This window comes from Miscanthus floridulus, chromosome 2 (assembly GCF_019320115.1).
Source record: "Miscanthus floridulus cultivar M001 chromosome 2, ASM1932011v1, whole genome shotgun sequence".
Taxonomy (NCBI): Eukaryota; Viridiplantae; Streptophyta; class Magnoliopsida; order Poales; family Poaceae; genus Miscanthus; species Miscanthus floridulus.
The window spans coordinates 34084221-34099566 of NC_089581.1; the positions used below are offsets into that span (position 1 = coordinate 34084221).

General features: G+C 50.5%; 1 protein-coding gene across 2 annotated transcripts in view; it reads right to left on the bottom strand.

Annotated features, from left to right (window-relative positions):
- The window catches only part of LOC136521551 (inositol hexakisphosphate and diphosphoinositol-pentakisphosphate kinase VIP2-like), a 37902-nt gene that overhangs the window by 9680 nt on the left and 12876 nt on the right, over positions 1-15346 (bottom strand). For both annotated transcript variants that reach the window (XM_066515308.1, XM_066515301.1), the window contains 9 exons: positions 5979-6132; positions 5691-5761; positions 4501-4605; positions 4065-4157; positions 2352-2426; positions 957-1042; positions 336-539; positions 161-260; positions 14-84 (listed from right to left, as the gene is read on the bottom strand). In XM_066515308.1, coding sequence (XP_066371405.1) covers positions 14-84; positions 161-260; positions 336-539; positions 957-1042; positions 2352-2426; positions 4065-4157; positions 4501-4605; positions 5691-5761; positions 5979-6132 — 959 coding nt within the window. The remainder of the gene's footprint in view (positions 1-13; positions 85-160; positions 261-335; positions 540-956; positions 1043-2351; positions 2427-4064; positions 4158-4500; positions 4606-5690; positions 5762-5978; positions 6133-15346) is intronic.

Below are 15346 nucleotides of genomic sequence, written 5' to 3' on the forward strand. Positions count from 1 at the left end.
ACATATACAGTACCTAGTTGGTGGTACAAGTTGTCTTGTAGCATCCAGCAAGTCTTGTAACTGTACAGCACTTTTTAGTTTTGTCTGCAAGAGCCCAAAACTGTTATTCAATTTAAGCACCATAGGTTAAGTAGGACTCAAGATTCAGAAAAGAGGGTACCTCAACTCTTGGTTTTCCACCATTGTACTTCAACATCAAATTCAGGAGCTTTTCTTCTGTCACTTTCAATTTCACCTTCTGCTTTGGTGTCCGATCGCCACTAAACAGATATAAGATGTCAACATATAGAAGTAACAAGTATCTTATAGAATCAAAGGAATAATAGTATACTTACTGGCGTATCACAACAATTACACAGCGCAGTTCTTCTGACTGCCCAAATGTACCAATAATTCCGCTTCCCTGTCGTGTAAGACCTTCAGTGGGCTGAACAGGTTCAGATTTCCAAGGAAGGGTGGGAGGAATGGTTGACGAAAGATGAGGAGCTTTTGCATCAAGAAATATTTTTCTCAAGATGCAAGCAGCATCATCATAATACCTGGATGACAAGTTTGTTCAACCATTTCAGCACTTATTAAATCGAACTGACACGTTTCCCAATTAAAAACTGACAACAACAACAACAACAACAACAACAACAACAACAACAACAAAGCCTTTAAGTCCCAAACAAGTTGGGGTAGGCTAGAGTTGAAACCCATCAGAAGCAATCAAGGTTCAGGCACGTGAATAGCTGTCTTCCAAGCACTCCTATCTAAGGCCAAGTCTTTGGGTATATTCTATCCTTTCAAGTCTCCTTTTATTGCCTCTACCCAAGTCAACTTCGGTCTTCCTCTGCCTCTCTTCACGTTACTATCCTGACTTAGGATTCCGCTACGCACCGGTGCATCTGGAGGTCTCCGTTGCACATGTCCAAACCATCTCCCAATTAAAAACTGAGCTTTCAGAAAATTACTTATATGAGTTCTTCACAAAGCTCCATCCGTTAACGTCACAGACATATGATCTCCCATCACATCTTAAGAGATCAAAACCACAAACCTATGAGAAGCAAGACAATAGATCAGACATTTTAGGAAAAACTAAGAAATAATATGATAATGTGATAGTCATTAGAAAGAATCAAAATATATTTCAATAGTTGGGATGCATCCAATGCATATAGATTTTTTTTCTCGAATGACGCAGGAGAGCTGCTTGTCATTTCATTAAGAAGAGAATAAAAACAACGGAGGAGAGGTAGAGCCTGCTCCCCCAAGCAACCAATTACAGGACTCTTGGCGCCACACACTATGCAAAACAGACGACCACTGCCCAAAAAAATGCCTAAACAGCTATAGGCAGCAACCTACTAAGAAGCTGTTGCAGAGCCTTAGCTCCAGCCCAACACCACAACAAACACTCTACAGAAACTACAGCTAAAACCCTTCGAACACAAGGACTAGCACCCTCAAAGACACAAGCATTCCTAGCATATAGATATCGAAACTATATATTATTCGCTGTTCTCCATCTACACACAAGAAACAACATGAGGTCCATCCAGCTCAACTGCAGATTAAAGCCTCCACGTGCTACTAGAGAATCTGACCAAATTGAAAAAAAAATGTAAACCTAGATATCTCAACAAAGCGACCATTTAACTGTCACTTTTTTCTAGAAAACAGCAGGACAGTGCCAAACCAAACAATAGACAAAGCATGGGCGAACCACATTTGGTTTGGTAATGATGGGCCCACATTACCATATAGAAAGGCATGCGAGGATTGCATTAACAAATTTTGGTAAGCAGTATTGCCTCCCATACTTCGCCAAAAAGTTGACAAAAATCTTGCCAAATCATGGGATATGCCACAATTTGGCACCAATCCAAATGGTAACCAAATCGCATGAGCATCATGAACATTTGGTGTAGATGGACTTTGGTTCTCAACCAAACAAACCCATTAATTTCAAAATTTGATGCTTGCACTGTTTTTTTAGGTGAGACAATAGGGTAGGCCCCCGCTGCACTCTATTAAGAAGATGATAGATAGATAGATAGAGAGAGAGAGAGAGAGAGAGAGAGAGAGAAGTTACAGAAAAGGAAAGGCCAAAACAGAATGAGCAAACAGTGGGGAAAGCAGCATGCAACAGGCAGACAAGAGCGAGGAAAAAACGCATGCAAGCTAATTGATTCCTGCATTGTTGAATCATGATTTCCTGTTGGCTAATAGTCAACAAAGATCAAAGAAGGTTGGCAGAAAAACGTCCATGAAATAATTTAGCTGATTATATAAATTAAATGCTAGCAAGGAAAATAGTGTTAATGCCTCTAGAAATAAACTTATAACAAAAAATGAAGTGTTACCATCTGTCTAAAAGCATTGCAGACATCTCTTGCCATTTGTTTCTCGGTAGGGGTCAAAAGCACAGGGTATCGTACCTTCAAGTAACAAAATTAAGAAAACAAGATAAATTAGAAACAAGAATACATTTCAGCATGACCCAAGGAACGAAATAATCGTCAATGTAAAAAAAATAACCCCAGGAAGCATAATGCAAACATGATAGCACTACAGAATATAATGTCCAACCACAACACTATGCATGAGAACAGTAGCATCATGACCTAATAGATGTTTTTTTTTTGCCCCGGTGACCTAATAGATGTACATCCTGGCATGTTTTTTTTTGAGCCATAAATACAGCAGGGGAAGCCCCCACTGTTGGTATATAAATTCAAATAAAATAAACTGTACAGAGAGAAAGGGACATAGGGAAAAGGGAAAAGGGAAAGGACTACAGTCTACAGGCTGTACAACTGTACAGAAAGAGAGGGAAAGAAGAGAACAGCGGGAGGGAGTCAGCCTTGGAGTCCTAAAGAGGACAGAAAGGTTGCTCTTTTTGAATCAGAGTCTATGCGCCTGCAGTCTAGCTTCCTCCACAAAATTTTGCTTCCAAGAAACAAGGGAGGGACGTCCTCGGTCAAAGATAAAATTGTTTCTTGGTTTCCATATCTGCCAGGCTCCAATGATGAAGATTTCCATGAAGAAAGTGCTCGAGAACTGCTGCTTAGCTTGGGTTATCATTTGAAAGAAATCTGCACCAAGATTCCAATGTATGTCAAGTTGCTGCCAACAGCTTTGGCTGAATGGACAGCCGAAGAAGAGGTGAAAGGCTGTTTCTTCCATGTTTCTATTGCAGAGCACACAGTTGTAGTTGTCCCCTTCTAATTTCTGCTTCTTTCTCTTAAACATCCTGGCATGTAGATCTCATGGTTTTTAAAGTGGTAAGGTGAGGCGCGGTGTGCCGGCGTGGCAACATACCACCGCCTTAACATTCTAAGAAATAGGAAATAGCAGCAGGAAGGAGGAAAGAAAAAGGGAAAAAGGAAAACCAGAAAAGGCCAAATGAAAAGAGAAGAGGTTGGCCCAGCCCACGAGTGGCCTCCCTTATACATCCCTTCTCAGGTCACGGGCTCACGGAAACACGGCCGTATGCTCCCATGTTCACACACTCCGCCTAGGACCAGCTCTCTGCGTCTCTCTCACGCAGGTACAGCACCACCACATCTCCCTCCCTCAGACCCTCGCGCTGCTCTCGTTTTTGCGCGCGCACAGCCTGCCCTCCACTCCTTCCCTCCCTCTCGCTGCTGCTCCCTCAGATCGATCTTTGTCATAGCCCCTTCTGGATCAGCCGCTGCTGCCACAGATGACCCAGGCAGGTGCCAGATTTGGTGGGAATGGGAGAGGAGGCAATTTGCATGGACTTTCTGGGTGGTTCACTATCTTTTTTCTCTGGTTCACCTCCAGTCTCCTTGGATCTCTCACTATTTTGGCTAGGCATCAGGGACGCCTTTATCCCTGCGAGCGCCTCATCGCCTACGTGACGACTAGGCGACGCCTTAAAAACACTACTCGATCTCAAATTCAAACTATGACAAATACATAAACATATATGTGAGGGTGCAACAAATAATCATGATATTAAACTTTTATGACCTAACGATTGTATATAACTGAAAGTAAACCAATGCATATTGAATTTAAATAAAGAAAGATGGAAGAGCACGGGTTATTACTTCTTTGCCATCAGGGTTCCTCATAACAACACCATCAACAACAGGCGATTTACGTGCCTCAGCATGTGCATATCCTGGGCCAACAGTGTAAACCTGAAAGGTTTATTATAGCTAGACAATCAGCAATATGTAGAATGGATAATGGTTTATTTATTTAGATTTACAAGGAAGAAGTCAAAGTCTGTTTTTTTATGAACAATAGATGATCTCCATATTAAGTGAGATTCTATTCCACAAATTTACATCCATATAAAAAAAAGGGGAAATATGCTGCTTTCACTTCACATTCTCAAAGGAAAGATATCAGTAGAAAGAAACTAGTGAAAGATTACTTGCTGCTTTAGAGAATGACCAAAATCACAAATGTAGAATTAAGCTGGTTTACAACATTTAAACCACATATCAGTAGACAATAAACTTGTGAAAGATATCTTACTTTAACATCAGTGCCACCAGTAGGCATGAATTCCTCATATATGTAGGAACCTTCACGCCTCACTCTCCTAACATCAGGATGAAATTCACTAGATCGGTTACCCACCTACATTTATTCAGCAATGCATAAATGTTTATACACTCTTCCAATTACAGGAAAATATTACAGAAAGACACCTAACAGTTTGACATAAAAAGGAACGAAAAAGAAGAGCTGACACTTCAATTATGCACAGGGCAATTGCATGGAACCTAACCTCCTAAAACTATGATCACTTAAGTGTTGTTGAGCCAGTGTCATGAGTGATTTCTAACAAGCAGTCTTCAAGTTCTTAACTTACAACAACAACAACAACAACAACAAAGCCTTTAAGTCCCAAACAAGTTAGGGTAGGCTAGAGTTGAAACCCAACAGAAGCAATAGGTTCAGGCACGTGAATAGCTGTCTTCCAAGCACTCCTATCTAAGGCTAAGTCTTTGGGTATATTCCATCCTTTCAAGTCTCCTTTTATTGCCTCTACCCAAGTCAACTTCGGTCTTCCTCTGCCTCTCTTCACGTTACTATCCTGACTTAGGATTCCACTACGCACCGGTGCATCTGGAGGTCTCCGTTGCACATGTCCAAACCATCTCAACCGGTGTTGGACAAGCTTTTCTTCAATTGGCGCTACCCCTAATCTCTCACGTATATCATCGTTCCGAACTCGATCCCTTCTTGTATGACCGCAAATCCAACGCAACATACGCATTTCTGCGACACTTAGCTGTTGAATATGTCGTCTTTTCGTAGTTAACTTACCAACCACTTAAAGTTTCTATGCATATGCCAGAAATTGCACAGATAGTGGGTGTTAGTCTGGCAGACTAAGGCAAACCATTCCACAATGTTCAAATAGGTCATTTTTAAAATCCCTGAAGGATGCAGGATGTCTAAATTTTGACAAGTTCCTATATAGTAATAATAAAGGAAATTTAGAGACAGTTGTTCAAATGACAAAAATAAAACTCCAAGGGAGTATCGTTATTATGAAGAACCTTTAGACTTTTGTGTGTAGGCTAAAGTAGCAAAGCAACTGGTACATTAGAAATAAAAAATGGTAAATAGGCCATTAAAGTAAGCCAAATGCAGAACTACAGCTGGTTCTCAGCAAATTACTCCTAAATGACTACAATTTTGAGTCAGAAGTTCACCTTTCTGAATAATTCCTTCATTCCACCGCCAGCAGAACTAGGATAATATATCATTATTCGGTGGTCATCCCCTGTTAAAAACACAAAAAAAAGGAATCAGAATACATTTATTTGATCATCATAGGTGATCAGAAATTAATTATCTGTAGTGCAATAACAGATATCCCTTTCGCCACTCTCATACCTCGGCCACACAAAAACATTACGGTACCAAGGGAAACAACATTCAGATCCAATAAGGCAAATAGCAGATATTACAATGACATTATGTATATATAGATGAATTACCATTGACAGGTTTCTCCACAAAAGGCTTCAAAAACCGCTTCCCATGGACCTCAACAAAATCTTCTTGCTCAATGAAGTAGTCCAGCTCTTGGTACGGATATTCTCTATTGACAAGAGCATAACTGGGCACAGGAATTCCATACTTCTCCAGATGCTTAAGCATGCAAATTGTTCAAAGGAAAAAAATGAGAATATATAAGAAGCCATCTTAATACATTGGGTCAATTATTTTTTAGACCAACACATTGGATTAGTTAAGGAAATCATTGCGATGTACTGATAAACAATTATAATACTTAAGACCAGTAAATTCCAAGGTAGATTGCCAAACTTGTCTTCCTCATTTTTTTTCTCGAACACGCAGGAAAGCTGTGTATCATTATATTAAGAAGAAGAAAAGGGTATGAAACCCAAACAACACCACACTCACACCGCACCTCACTCAAATAAACACTGCTAGCCTATTACAGTAAAAGACTTGACATCGACCAAGAAAGAGCCATAGTCTGCACTTGACACTAGAGCGAAGAGATGGGAAATTCCTCTAGCCCCAGCCAGACTCCAAAAAAATAACTCCTCTAATGAGTAGCATAATACCACTCAGGTTGGGGGTAATCCCATCAAACACGCAGCAATTGCAGTGATTCCAGATTGACCAAGCCCCCAAAATTATGATAGAATTGAGACCTTTCTGATCTGACCATCCACTCTAGAAACTGATCTTGCCCACCAGTCATTAAAGGAGATGTCGTCAGGCTGAGGGGGCAGGGACTGCAGACCAAACTTCTGTACGATGTTGAACCACAGTTGCTGAGTGAAAACACATGAAACGAGCAAGTGGTTGTCTCCTTAGGGTGTGGCAGCCCCCTCTTGGCGAGGTGATCAGCTGTCCAACATTTGTTATGGCCTTATTATGGGCAACCAACCACATGAAAAATTTACACTTACCAGGTGCACAGCTCTTCCATATTCTTTCCCATGGCCTGTGTTAGAAGGAATAAAGCTCACTCTATTCCTGGGGGCAACAGCCCAAACATGTACATGAGTTGGGCATATATGCATCTAAGCCCTTATACAAAGAGGAAAATATGCTATACACCATATATATCTAACACCCCCCCTCAAACTCACGGTGAATCACAAACACTGAGTTTGGAGAGAAAGAAACGATGTTGAACTCGCGTCTGCGACTTGGTGAAGAAATCAGCCACCTGGAGCTCGGAGGGCACATAGCGAAGAGCAATGACATCATCCTGCACCTGAGCCCGAGTGTAATATGCATCAACTCCAATATGCTTGGTGAGCTCATGCTTCACAGGATCACGAGCTATATTGATAGCACTGGTACTGTCAGACAGAAGAGGAGTGGGCATAGAAACTGAAACACCGAAATCCTCAAGTAACCATCGAAGCCAAGTAACCTCTGCTGTCGCAAGAGCTATAGCTCGCAACTCGGCCTCTGCACTCGAACGAGAGACCGCGGTCTGCTTCTTTGTCTTCCAAGCAATGAGAGAGCCACCAAGAAAAATACAATAGGCAGAAAGAGAGTGACGATCAGAGTCACTAGCCCAAGTAGCATCAGAGTAGGCTTGGAGTTGAAAAGAGCTAGAACGCGGGAAGAACAGATGACGAGTAATGGTCCCACGAAGATAACGCAAGACACGAAGGAGATGACTATAATGGACATGGGTGGGAGAAGAAACAAATTGACTAAGAATGTGCACAGCATATGAGATATCAGGACGGGTCACAGCTAGATAGACAAGACTCCCAACAATATGACGATACCGAGTGGGATCGGTGAGAGGTTTACCATCAGTAGCACGGAGCTGAAGATTAAGCTCGATGGGAGTCTCAACAGTGCGATGATCAGTGAGGCAAGAGCGAGCAAGAAGATCCTGAATGTATTTTTCTTGGGATAAGTAAATGCCATCAGAGGTGGAAGAGACCTCAATCCCAAGGAAATAACGAAGAGGACCAAGATCAGACATAAGAAACTGCTCGCTGAGGCGTGCCTTGACAAAGGCAATATACTCAGAATCATCACCAGTGATAATCATATCATCAACATAAAGAAGAAGAAGAGTGCGACCACGAGGGGATGTGTGAATAAACAAGGCAGGGTCATGATTGCTTGGAGAAAAACCAGCAGCAATGATCACAGAGGCAAAGCGCTGAAACCAAGCACGAGGAGCTTGTTTCAGACCATAAAGAGAGCGACGAAGACGACAAACCATGCCCTCAGGAACAAGATACCCAGGAGGTGGTCGCATGTAGACCTCCTCACGGAGTTCACCATTAAGGAAGGCATTTTTGACATCAAGTTGAGAAATGGACCAAGCACGAACAGAGGCCACAGCAAGGAGAGTGCGAACAGTGGTCATGTGAGCCACAGGAGCAAATGTCTCATCATAATCACGATCATACTCTTGCTGAAAACCACGAGCAACAAGACGAGCCTTATAATGCTCGAGAGAGCCATCAGAGCGAGTCTTGATCTTATAAACCCACTTGCACGTGATGGGACGAGCATGAGAAGGAAGAGGGACAAGGTCCCAAGTGCCAGTGCGCTCAAGAGCAGCAATCTCCTCAGCCATGGCTAGTTGCTATTCAGGATGACAAATGGCATCATGGTATGTGGCCGGCTCAGAAAAGACAGTGCCAGCAAAACCATACCTATCAAGAGGCTTCAGCGAGCTACGATCGCGAAGATTATAATGAGAGGAGGGCTGAGATAAAGAATCGTCAACCGAAGATGGCTCAGCAGGAGAGGAGACATCAGAAGGCAACTCAACAGGAAGCGAGGAATCCAGGAGCCGACGACTGTAGGTGTGAATCACGGGAGGTTTGGAATCATAAATGGACGGAGGAGCATGTGAAGACGACTCAGAGGGCAGCGGAGGAGAAGGTGGAGGAGGTGAAGATGGTTTAGGAGGTGGAGATGGTGACAGAGGAAGAAGCACAGTGGAGATAGGTGTATCAGGAAAAGTCAAGAAGGACAGAGGCTCAACAACGGCCTGAGGAGAAACATCAAAGGAGGGCCGAGGATAGAAGGAACGAGACTCATCAAAAGTAACGTCCCGAGAGATCCGCATATGACGAGCAGTCGGGTCCCAACAGCGATAGCCCTTGTGCTCAGTATTAGACAAAGGCCATTAGGCTTTGTATATTCCTTGATGATGGATTACAGAAGGGATTACATTTATATAGGAGAGAGAGGGGATGGCCCAAGGGGCCAGCAGTGTGAAAGGGCCAGTATAGCTGGCGCCTGCACAGATAGCTAGGAGATTACAGTAAAGGAGCAAATAATTCTAACACCCCCCCGCAGTCGGAACGTCGGTGGAGCAAACGTTCAGATTGGAGCGAAAGTCCATGAACACAGAAGACGGAAGCCCTTTGGTGAAGACATCTGCGAACTGTGAGGTGGTGGGAATGTGAAGCACACGAACAGCACCAATAGCAACGCGTTCTCGGACGAAGTGGAGGTCGATTTCCACGTGCTTAGTGCGCTGATGCTGAATGGGGTTGGAGGAGAGGTAGACGGCACTGACGTTGTCGCAGTAGACGAGGGAGGCAGTCTGTAAAGGGTGGTGCAGCTCCTGTAGAAGTTGCTGCAGCCAGGATGCTTCGACAACGCCGTTGGCAACAGCCCGATACTCAGCTTCGGCACTCGACCGAGAGACAGTGGGCTGCCGCTTGGAGGACCAGGAGATGAGACTGCCCCCGAGGAAGACCGCATAGCCGGAGGTGGAGCGTCGAGTGTCAGGGCAGCCGGCCCAATCCGCATCAGTATACACAACAAGTTGCGTTGGAGTAGACCGAGGAATAATCAGACCGAAGCTGAGGGTGCCCTGAAGGTACCGAAGGATCCGCTTAGCAGCCACAAGGTGAACTTCCCGGGGATCATGCATGTGAAGGCAGATTTGCTGGACAGCATACGCAATGTCGGGTCGAGTAAATGTCAGGTACTGGAGTGCACCTGCAAGGCTGCGGTATGTTAGTCGCTGAATTCTCACTCTTGGTAGTAGGAGAATTCTTACTCTCATCGAGAGAGGATGACACTAGGAGTTGGGACAATTTTCTTGTCTATTTCTCACACAAGCTCACACAAATGCCATACCAACCTGAGGGGTTGGGGTTACATATTTATAGACTGCTAGTCAGCCAAGCATATGCCAAGATGCTAGTCTAAGATGCTAATATGCTGTCCTAGCTAAGATGTTGTCCTCTAGTCTAAGATGCTGTCCTCTAAGATGTTGTCCTCAGTCTAAGATGCTGTCTTAAAAACACAAAAACAGCCACAAGGACCATGTGAGCAGCACAGCCCCACAAAGACCAGCCACACATGAGACTTATCCATCATTCTCCCCCTAAGTCTTGTGCGTCGTCTTGTGGGAGAGTTGAACCATCCCGGTCCTGGAGCAGAGCTCAAGGAACTTGATCCTCCCAAGGGGCTTGGTGAGCAGGTCCACAAGCTGGTCCTTGGTGTTGATGTAGCTCGCATTGATGCTCCCTTCCGCCAAACAGCCTCGGATAAAGTGGTACCTCACCCGGATGTGCTTGATGCGTTCGTGGAACACGGGGTTCTTTGCCAGGGCCAGAGCGGACTTGCTGTCCACCATGAGCTCCACCGCTCTAGTGTCTCTGTCGAGGAGATCACCAAGCAGTCGAGCGAGCCAGAGCGCCTGAGTCGAAGCGGTGGAGGCCGCTATGTACTCGGCCTCGCAGCTGGATAGGGCCACCACCTGCTGCTTGACCGACTGCCAGCTAACGAGGCACTTGCCGAGGAAGAAGAGGATCCCGCTCGTGCTCTTGCTGGTGTCGATGTCGCCGGCGTGGTCGCTGTCGCTGTACCCGATGAAGTGTGCCGCCCCAGGGCACCTCGGGTAGTAGAGGCCGTGGTCGAGAGTCCCCGCAACGTAGCGGATGATCCTCTTCACAGCCTGCTGGTGCTCCGTCATCGGCCGCTGCATGAACCGACTAACGTAGCCGACGGAGAATGCCAAGTCCAGCCGTGTGTGGGCGAGGTAGCGAAGGCTCCCCACAAGACGCCGATACTGCGTAGCGTCCACCTCCTCCATCGTGCTGTCGTGGCTCAGTTTTAGCCTCTCCTCCATCGGAGTGAGAGCTGGGTTGCAGTCGGTGAGCCCAGCTAGCTCAACGACGCGCTTGGCGTAGGCGGTCTGTCGAAGCGTGATCCCAGAGTCATCCTGGTGCACCTCGATTCCCAGGTAGAAGGAGAGAGGCCCCAGGTCACTCATCTGGAAGGTGGCCTTCATCTCTTCCTTGAATGCCGCCACCTCCGCATCCTTGGTGCCGGTGATCACCAAGCCGTCGACGTAGACACCCACCAGCAGGGCATTACCTCCACTGCCCCGTCGGTAGATGGCCGCCTCGTGCGGGCTTTGCTCGAAGCCCATCCCCTTTAGCGTGGAATCCAGCTTGGCATTCCACGCCCTCAGTGCCTGCCGCAAGCCATAGAGGGCCTTGCGCAGGCGGAGCACCTTGCCTTCCTTGCCGGGGATCGCAAATCCCGGCGGCTGGTGCACGTAGACCTCCTCCTTCAAGTCGCCGTTAAGGAACGCCGACTTGACGTCCATGTGATGAACACGCCAGCCCTCCTGGGCAGCTAGCGCAAGGAGTCGCACGGACTCCATCCGTGCCACGGGAGCAAAGGCGTCGTCGAAGTCGACCCCCTCCTGCTGCACGAAACCTCGTGCCACCAAGCGAGCCTTGTGCTTGACGATGGCACCGGCTTCATCCCTCTTCAGCTTGTACACCCACTTAAGGGTGATCGCGCGATGACCACGAGGAAGGTCAGCAAGCTCCCAGGTGCGGTTCTTCTCAACCGCATCCATCTCCAACTGCATCGCGGCGCGCCATGCCACGTGTCTCTCGGCCTCTGCAAACGACCGAGGCTCGCCGTCGTCACATGCAAGGTGCAACTGCGCCTCCAGGTCGTGAGGCACCGGTCCCGGCACCGGCTGGTCGCCGAGAAGGTTCTCCATCGTACGGTACCGCAACGGCTCGCCGTCGTGGTACGCGTCGACGCGCTCCTCGTCGTGAGAGAGCGGAGTAGCGAGCTCAACCGGGCCGTGCTCGACACGAGCTGGTGGTGGAGTAGACGTGCCCGGAGTGGTGCCTGTCGGTGCTGGAGTGCGTGGCGTTGCCGGCTGTGATGGAGCCGGCGAAGAACTCATCGCAGCCGAAGTCCAGGCTGGAGAGCGTGGTGCTGTCGGAGTAGCAGGCGCCGGGGTCAGTGGAGGCTCGGGAACTGGGGTAGACGCGCTCGCCGAAGAAGAGCCGCCTACTCCCCCAGCTCCCTCGAAGTGGACGTACTCGACAGAGAAGTCGTCGTACGTCGGAGCCGAGCCGTCGTCCACCGCCTTGTCCCACGCCCATCCTCACCCTTCGTCGAACACAACGTCGCGCGCCGTGCGCACACGCTGTGTCTTCGGGTCGAGGATGCGGTAGGCCTTCGAGCCCTCCGCGTAGCCGATGAACACTCCCGAAGTGCTCCTGTCGTCGAGCTTGCTGATGTGGCCAAGCTACTTGGCGAACGCGAGGCAACCGAAGACCCGCAAGTGGGAGACCGCCGGCTTGCGCCCATGCCAAGCCTCGTACGGCGTCCTGCCGTCGAGCGCCTTGGTAGGCGAGCGGTTGAGGATGTAGACGGCCGTCACCACCGCCTCTCCCCAGAAGACAGTCGGCATCCCCCTCTGCTTGAGGAGGGCCCGAGCCATCCCCACAACCGTCTGGTTGCGCCGCTCGACGACGCCGTTCTGTTGCGGGCTGTACGGCGCGGAGTAGTGGCGCTGAATGCCCTCGTCAGCGCAGTACGACGCGAATTCAGCCGCCGTGAATTCGCCGCCGTTGTCGGTGCGCAGCACGCGCACGCGCAGCTTGCAGCCGCACTCCGCCTCCGCAGCAGCCTGCGCGCGCCTGATGGCGTCCGCAGCCTCTCCCTTGCTGCCGAGGACCATCACCCACATGTAGCGGGAGAGGTCGTCGACGAGCAGCAGAAAGTAGCGTCGTCCTCCCGGTGTGGCCGGTGTCACCGGGCCACACAAGTCCCCGTGCACAAGCTCGAGCCTCTCCTTAGCTCGAAAGCTAGCCCGCTGTGAAAAGGGGAGTCGCCTCTGCTTCGTCAACATGCAGACGTCGCAGAGCTGCTCCACATGGTCGAGGCACGGCAGGCCTCGCACCATCTCCGTGGCACTGAGCCGCTTCAGGGCCTCAAAGTGAAGGTGCCCGAAACGCTCGTGCCACTGCCACGCCTCGTCGTCCCGACGAGCAGCGAGACAGAGGGTTGTGCCACCTGCACGTTAAGGACGTAGAGTCGATTTGCGCTTCTGGATACCTTGGCAAGAAGGCGACGACGACGATCCCAAATCCTCATGACTCCGTCATCAACCACCACGCGCGAACCGTTCTCATCCAGTTGTCCCAAGCTGATGATGGAGTTCCTCAACGCGGGGATGTAGTAGACTCCGGTGAGCAGCCTGTGCTCACCAGACACGACGGTGAAGATGATGGAGCCGACGCCCTTGATCTCCACGCCGGAGGCATCCCCAAACTTGACGGAGCCTCGGACGCTAGAGTTAAGCTCGGTGAAGAACTCCCGTCGACCGGTCATGTGATGGGTGGCGCCGGTGTCGAGGCACCACCCGTCAGTCTTGTCGTTGCCGGAGCTGTCGCCGAGGAGGGCGTGTGCTTTTGGCTCGTCAAGGTGCAGGAGAGCCGCTACGGCCGGTGCCACTGGAGGTAGCTCGATGCTGGCATGTGCCATGAACAGAGCCGGCTCCTCCGCCTGTGCGACGTGGGCCTGGCCGCGTCGTGGCTGTCGACAGTCCTTGGCCCAATGGCCAAGCTGGCCGCAGTTGCGGCAGGCGTCGTCTCGTGCCGGCTTGTGCCTGCCGGCGGCGCCGCCCTGGGGGCCTCCGCGGGCATCACCCTCGGCACGTCCTCGCGCCCCGGCCTGGGCGTCTCTGCGCGCCTTGCGTGGCTTGCCATGCTTGCGGCCGCCTATCGCGGAAGAAGGCTCCCCCTTCCTCCGATCACCTTGGCTGGCAAGCCACTGCTCCCGAGTGAGAAGGAGCTTCCCGCCAGTGGTGCTGGGCCCCGAGAGGGACTGTGGCTCATCGCTGTCGACGACCTTGAGGCGACCTATCGCCTCCTCGATCGACATCGTGGAGAGATCCAGCAGAGACTCGATCGAGCGAGCCATCTGCTTGTACTTCTCGGGGACGCAGCGGAAGAGCTTTTCGACAGCTCTCTCCTCGCCGTAGGTGTCGTCGTCGAACTGCACCATCTTCTGCAACAAAGTGTTGAGACGGAGAGCAAAGTCATCAACGTCCTCACCTGGCTTGAAGGTCAGGTTCTCCCACTCCTTGCGAAGTGCCTGCAGTGTGGACTTGCGGGCGCGGTCGCTGCCGATGCGTGCCGCAGCGATGGCGACCCAAGCCTCCTTGGCAGTCCGCTTGCTGGTAAGCGAGAACTGCATCTCGGGCGGGACTGCAGCGATGAGAGCATCCAGCGCCCGTCGATCTAGGTCGTAGTCGACGTCGCCGTACCGGACTGCCTCCCACATGTGCCGCACCTGGAGCTTTACCCTCATCACCGCAGCCCACTCGACGTAGTTGGTCTTGGTGAGGGTAGGCCACCCACCGCCGGGACCGACGTCTCTGACAACAGCCTGGAGCCCGTGGTAACCACGATACCGATCCGGGGAGAGAGAGCCACGCTGCCTGTGAAGGCCGTGCTCTCCATCGACCCGTCGGTACCGATCCGGGGAGAGAGAGCCACGCTGCCTGTGAAGGCCGCGCTCTCCATCGACCCGTCCGCCACCGTTGCCGTGCGCGCCTCCTCCAGGAGCGCCGCCGCCGTGCGCGCCTCATCCAGGAGCGCCGCCGGCGCGTCCGCGCCTGTCTGGGCTTGCCGCCGCGCTCGTGGGCGTGCGCGGCTGCCCCAGGAGCGCCACTGCCGTGCGCGCCTCCTCCAGGAGCGCCGCCAGCGCGTCCGCGCCTGTCTGGGCTGCCGCCACGCTCGTGGGCGTGCGCGGCTGCCCACTGCGCCGCCCGCGCTCGCGCTGCCTCCCTCTCTAGCAGCTCGAGGTCCGCGTCGGCGGTGTCGTCAGCGGAAATGGAGATGCCGATGCTGCCGCGCAGAGCCTCGACCTCCGCTGTCGCCGCACGCGCTGCATTCGCCGCCGCCGCTGCCTCCGCCTCCGCTCTGGCTGCTGCCAGCTCCGCCGCTGCCAGCCTCGACGCCCTTGCCGCCGCCGCAGCGGTCTCTGCCGCCGCTCGCTCGCGTTCCTCTGCCGCGGCAAGTTCGGCCTCCTGCCGACGCCGAGTGCTCGAGGCGACCGA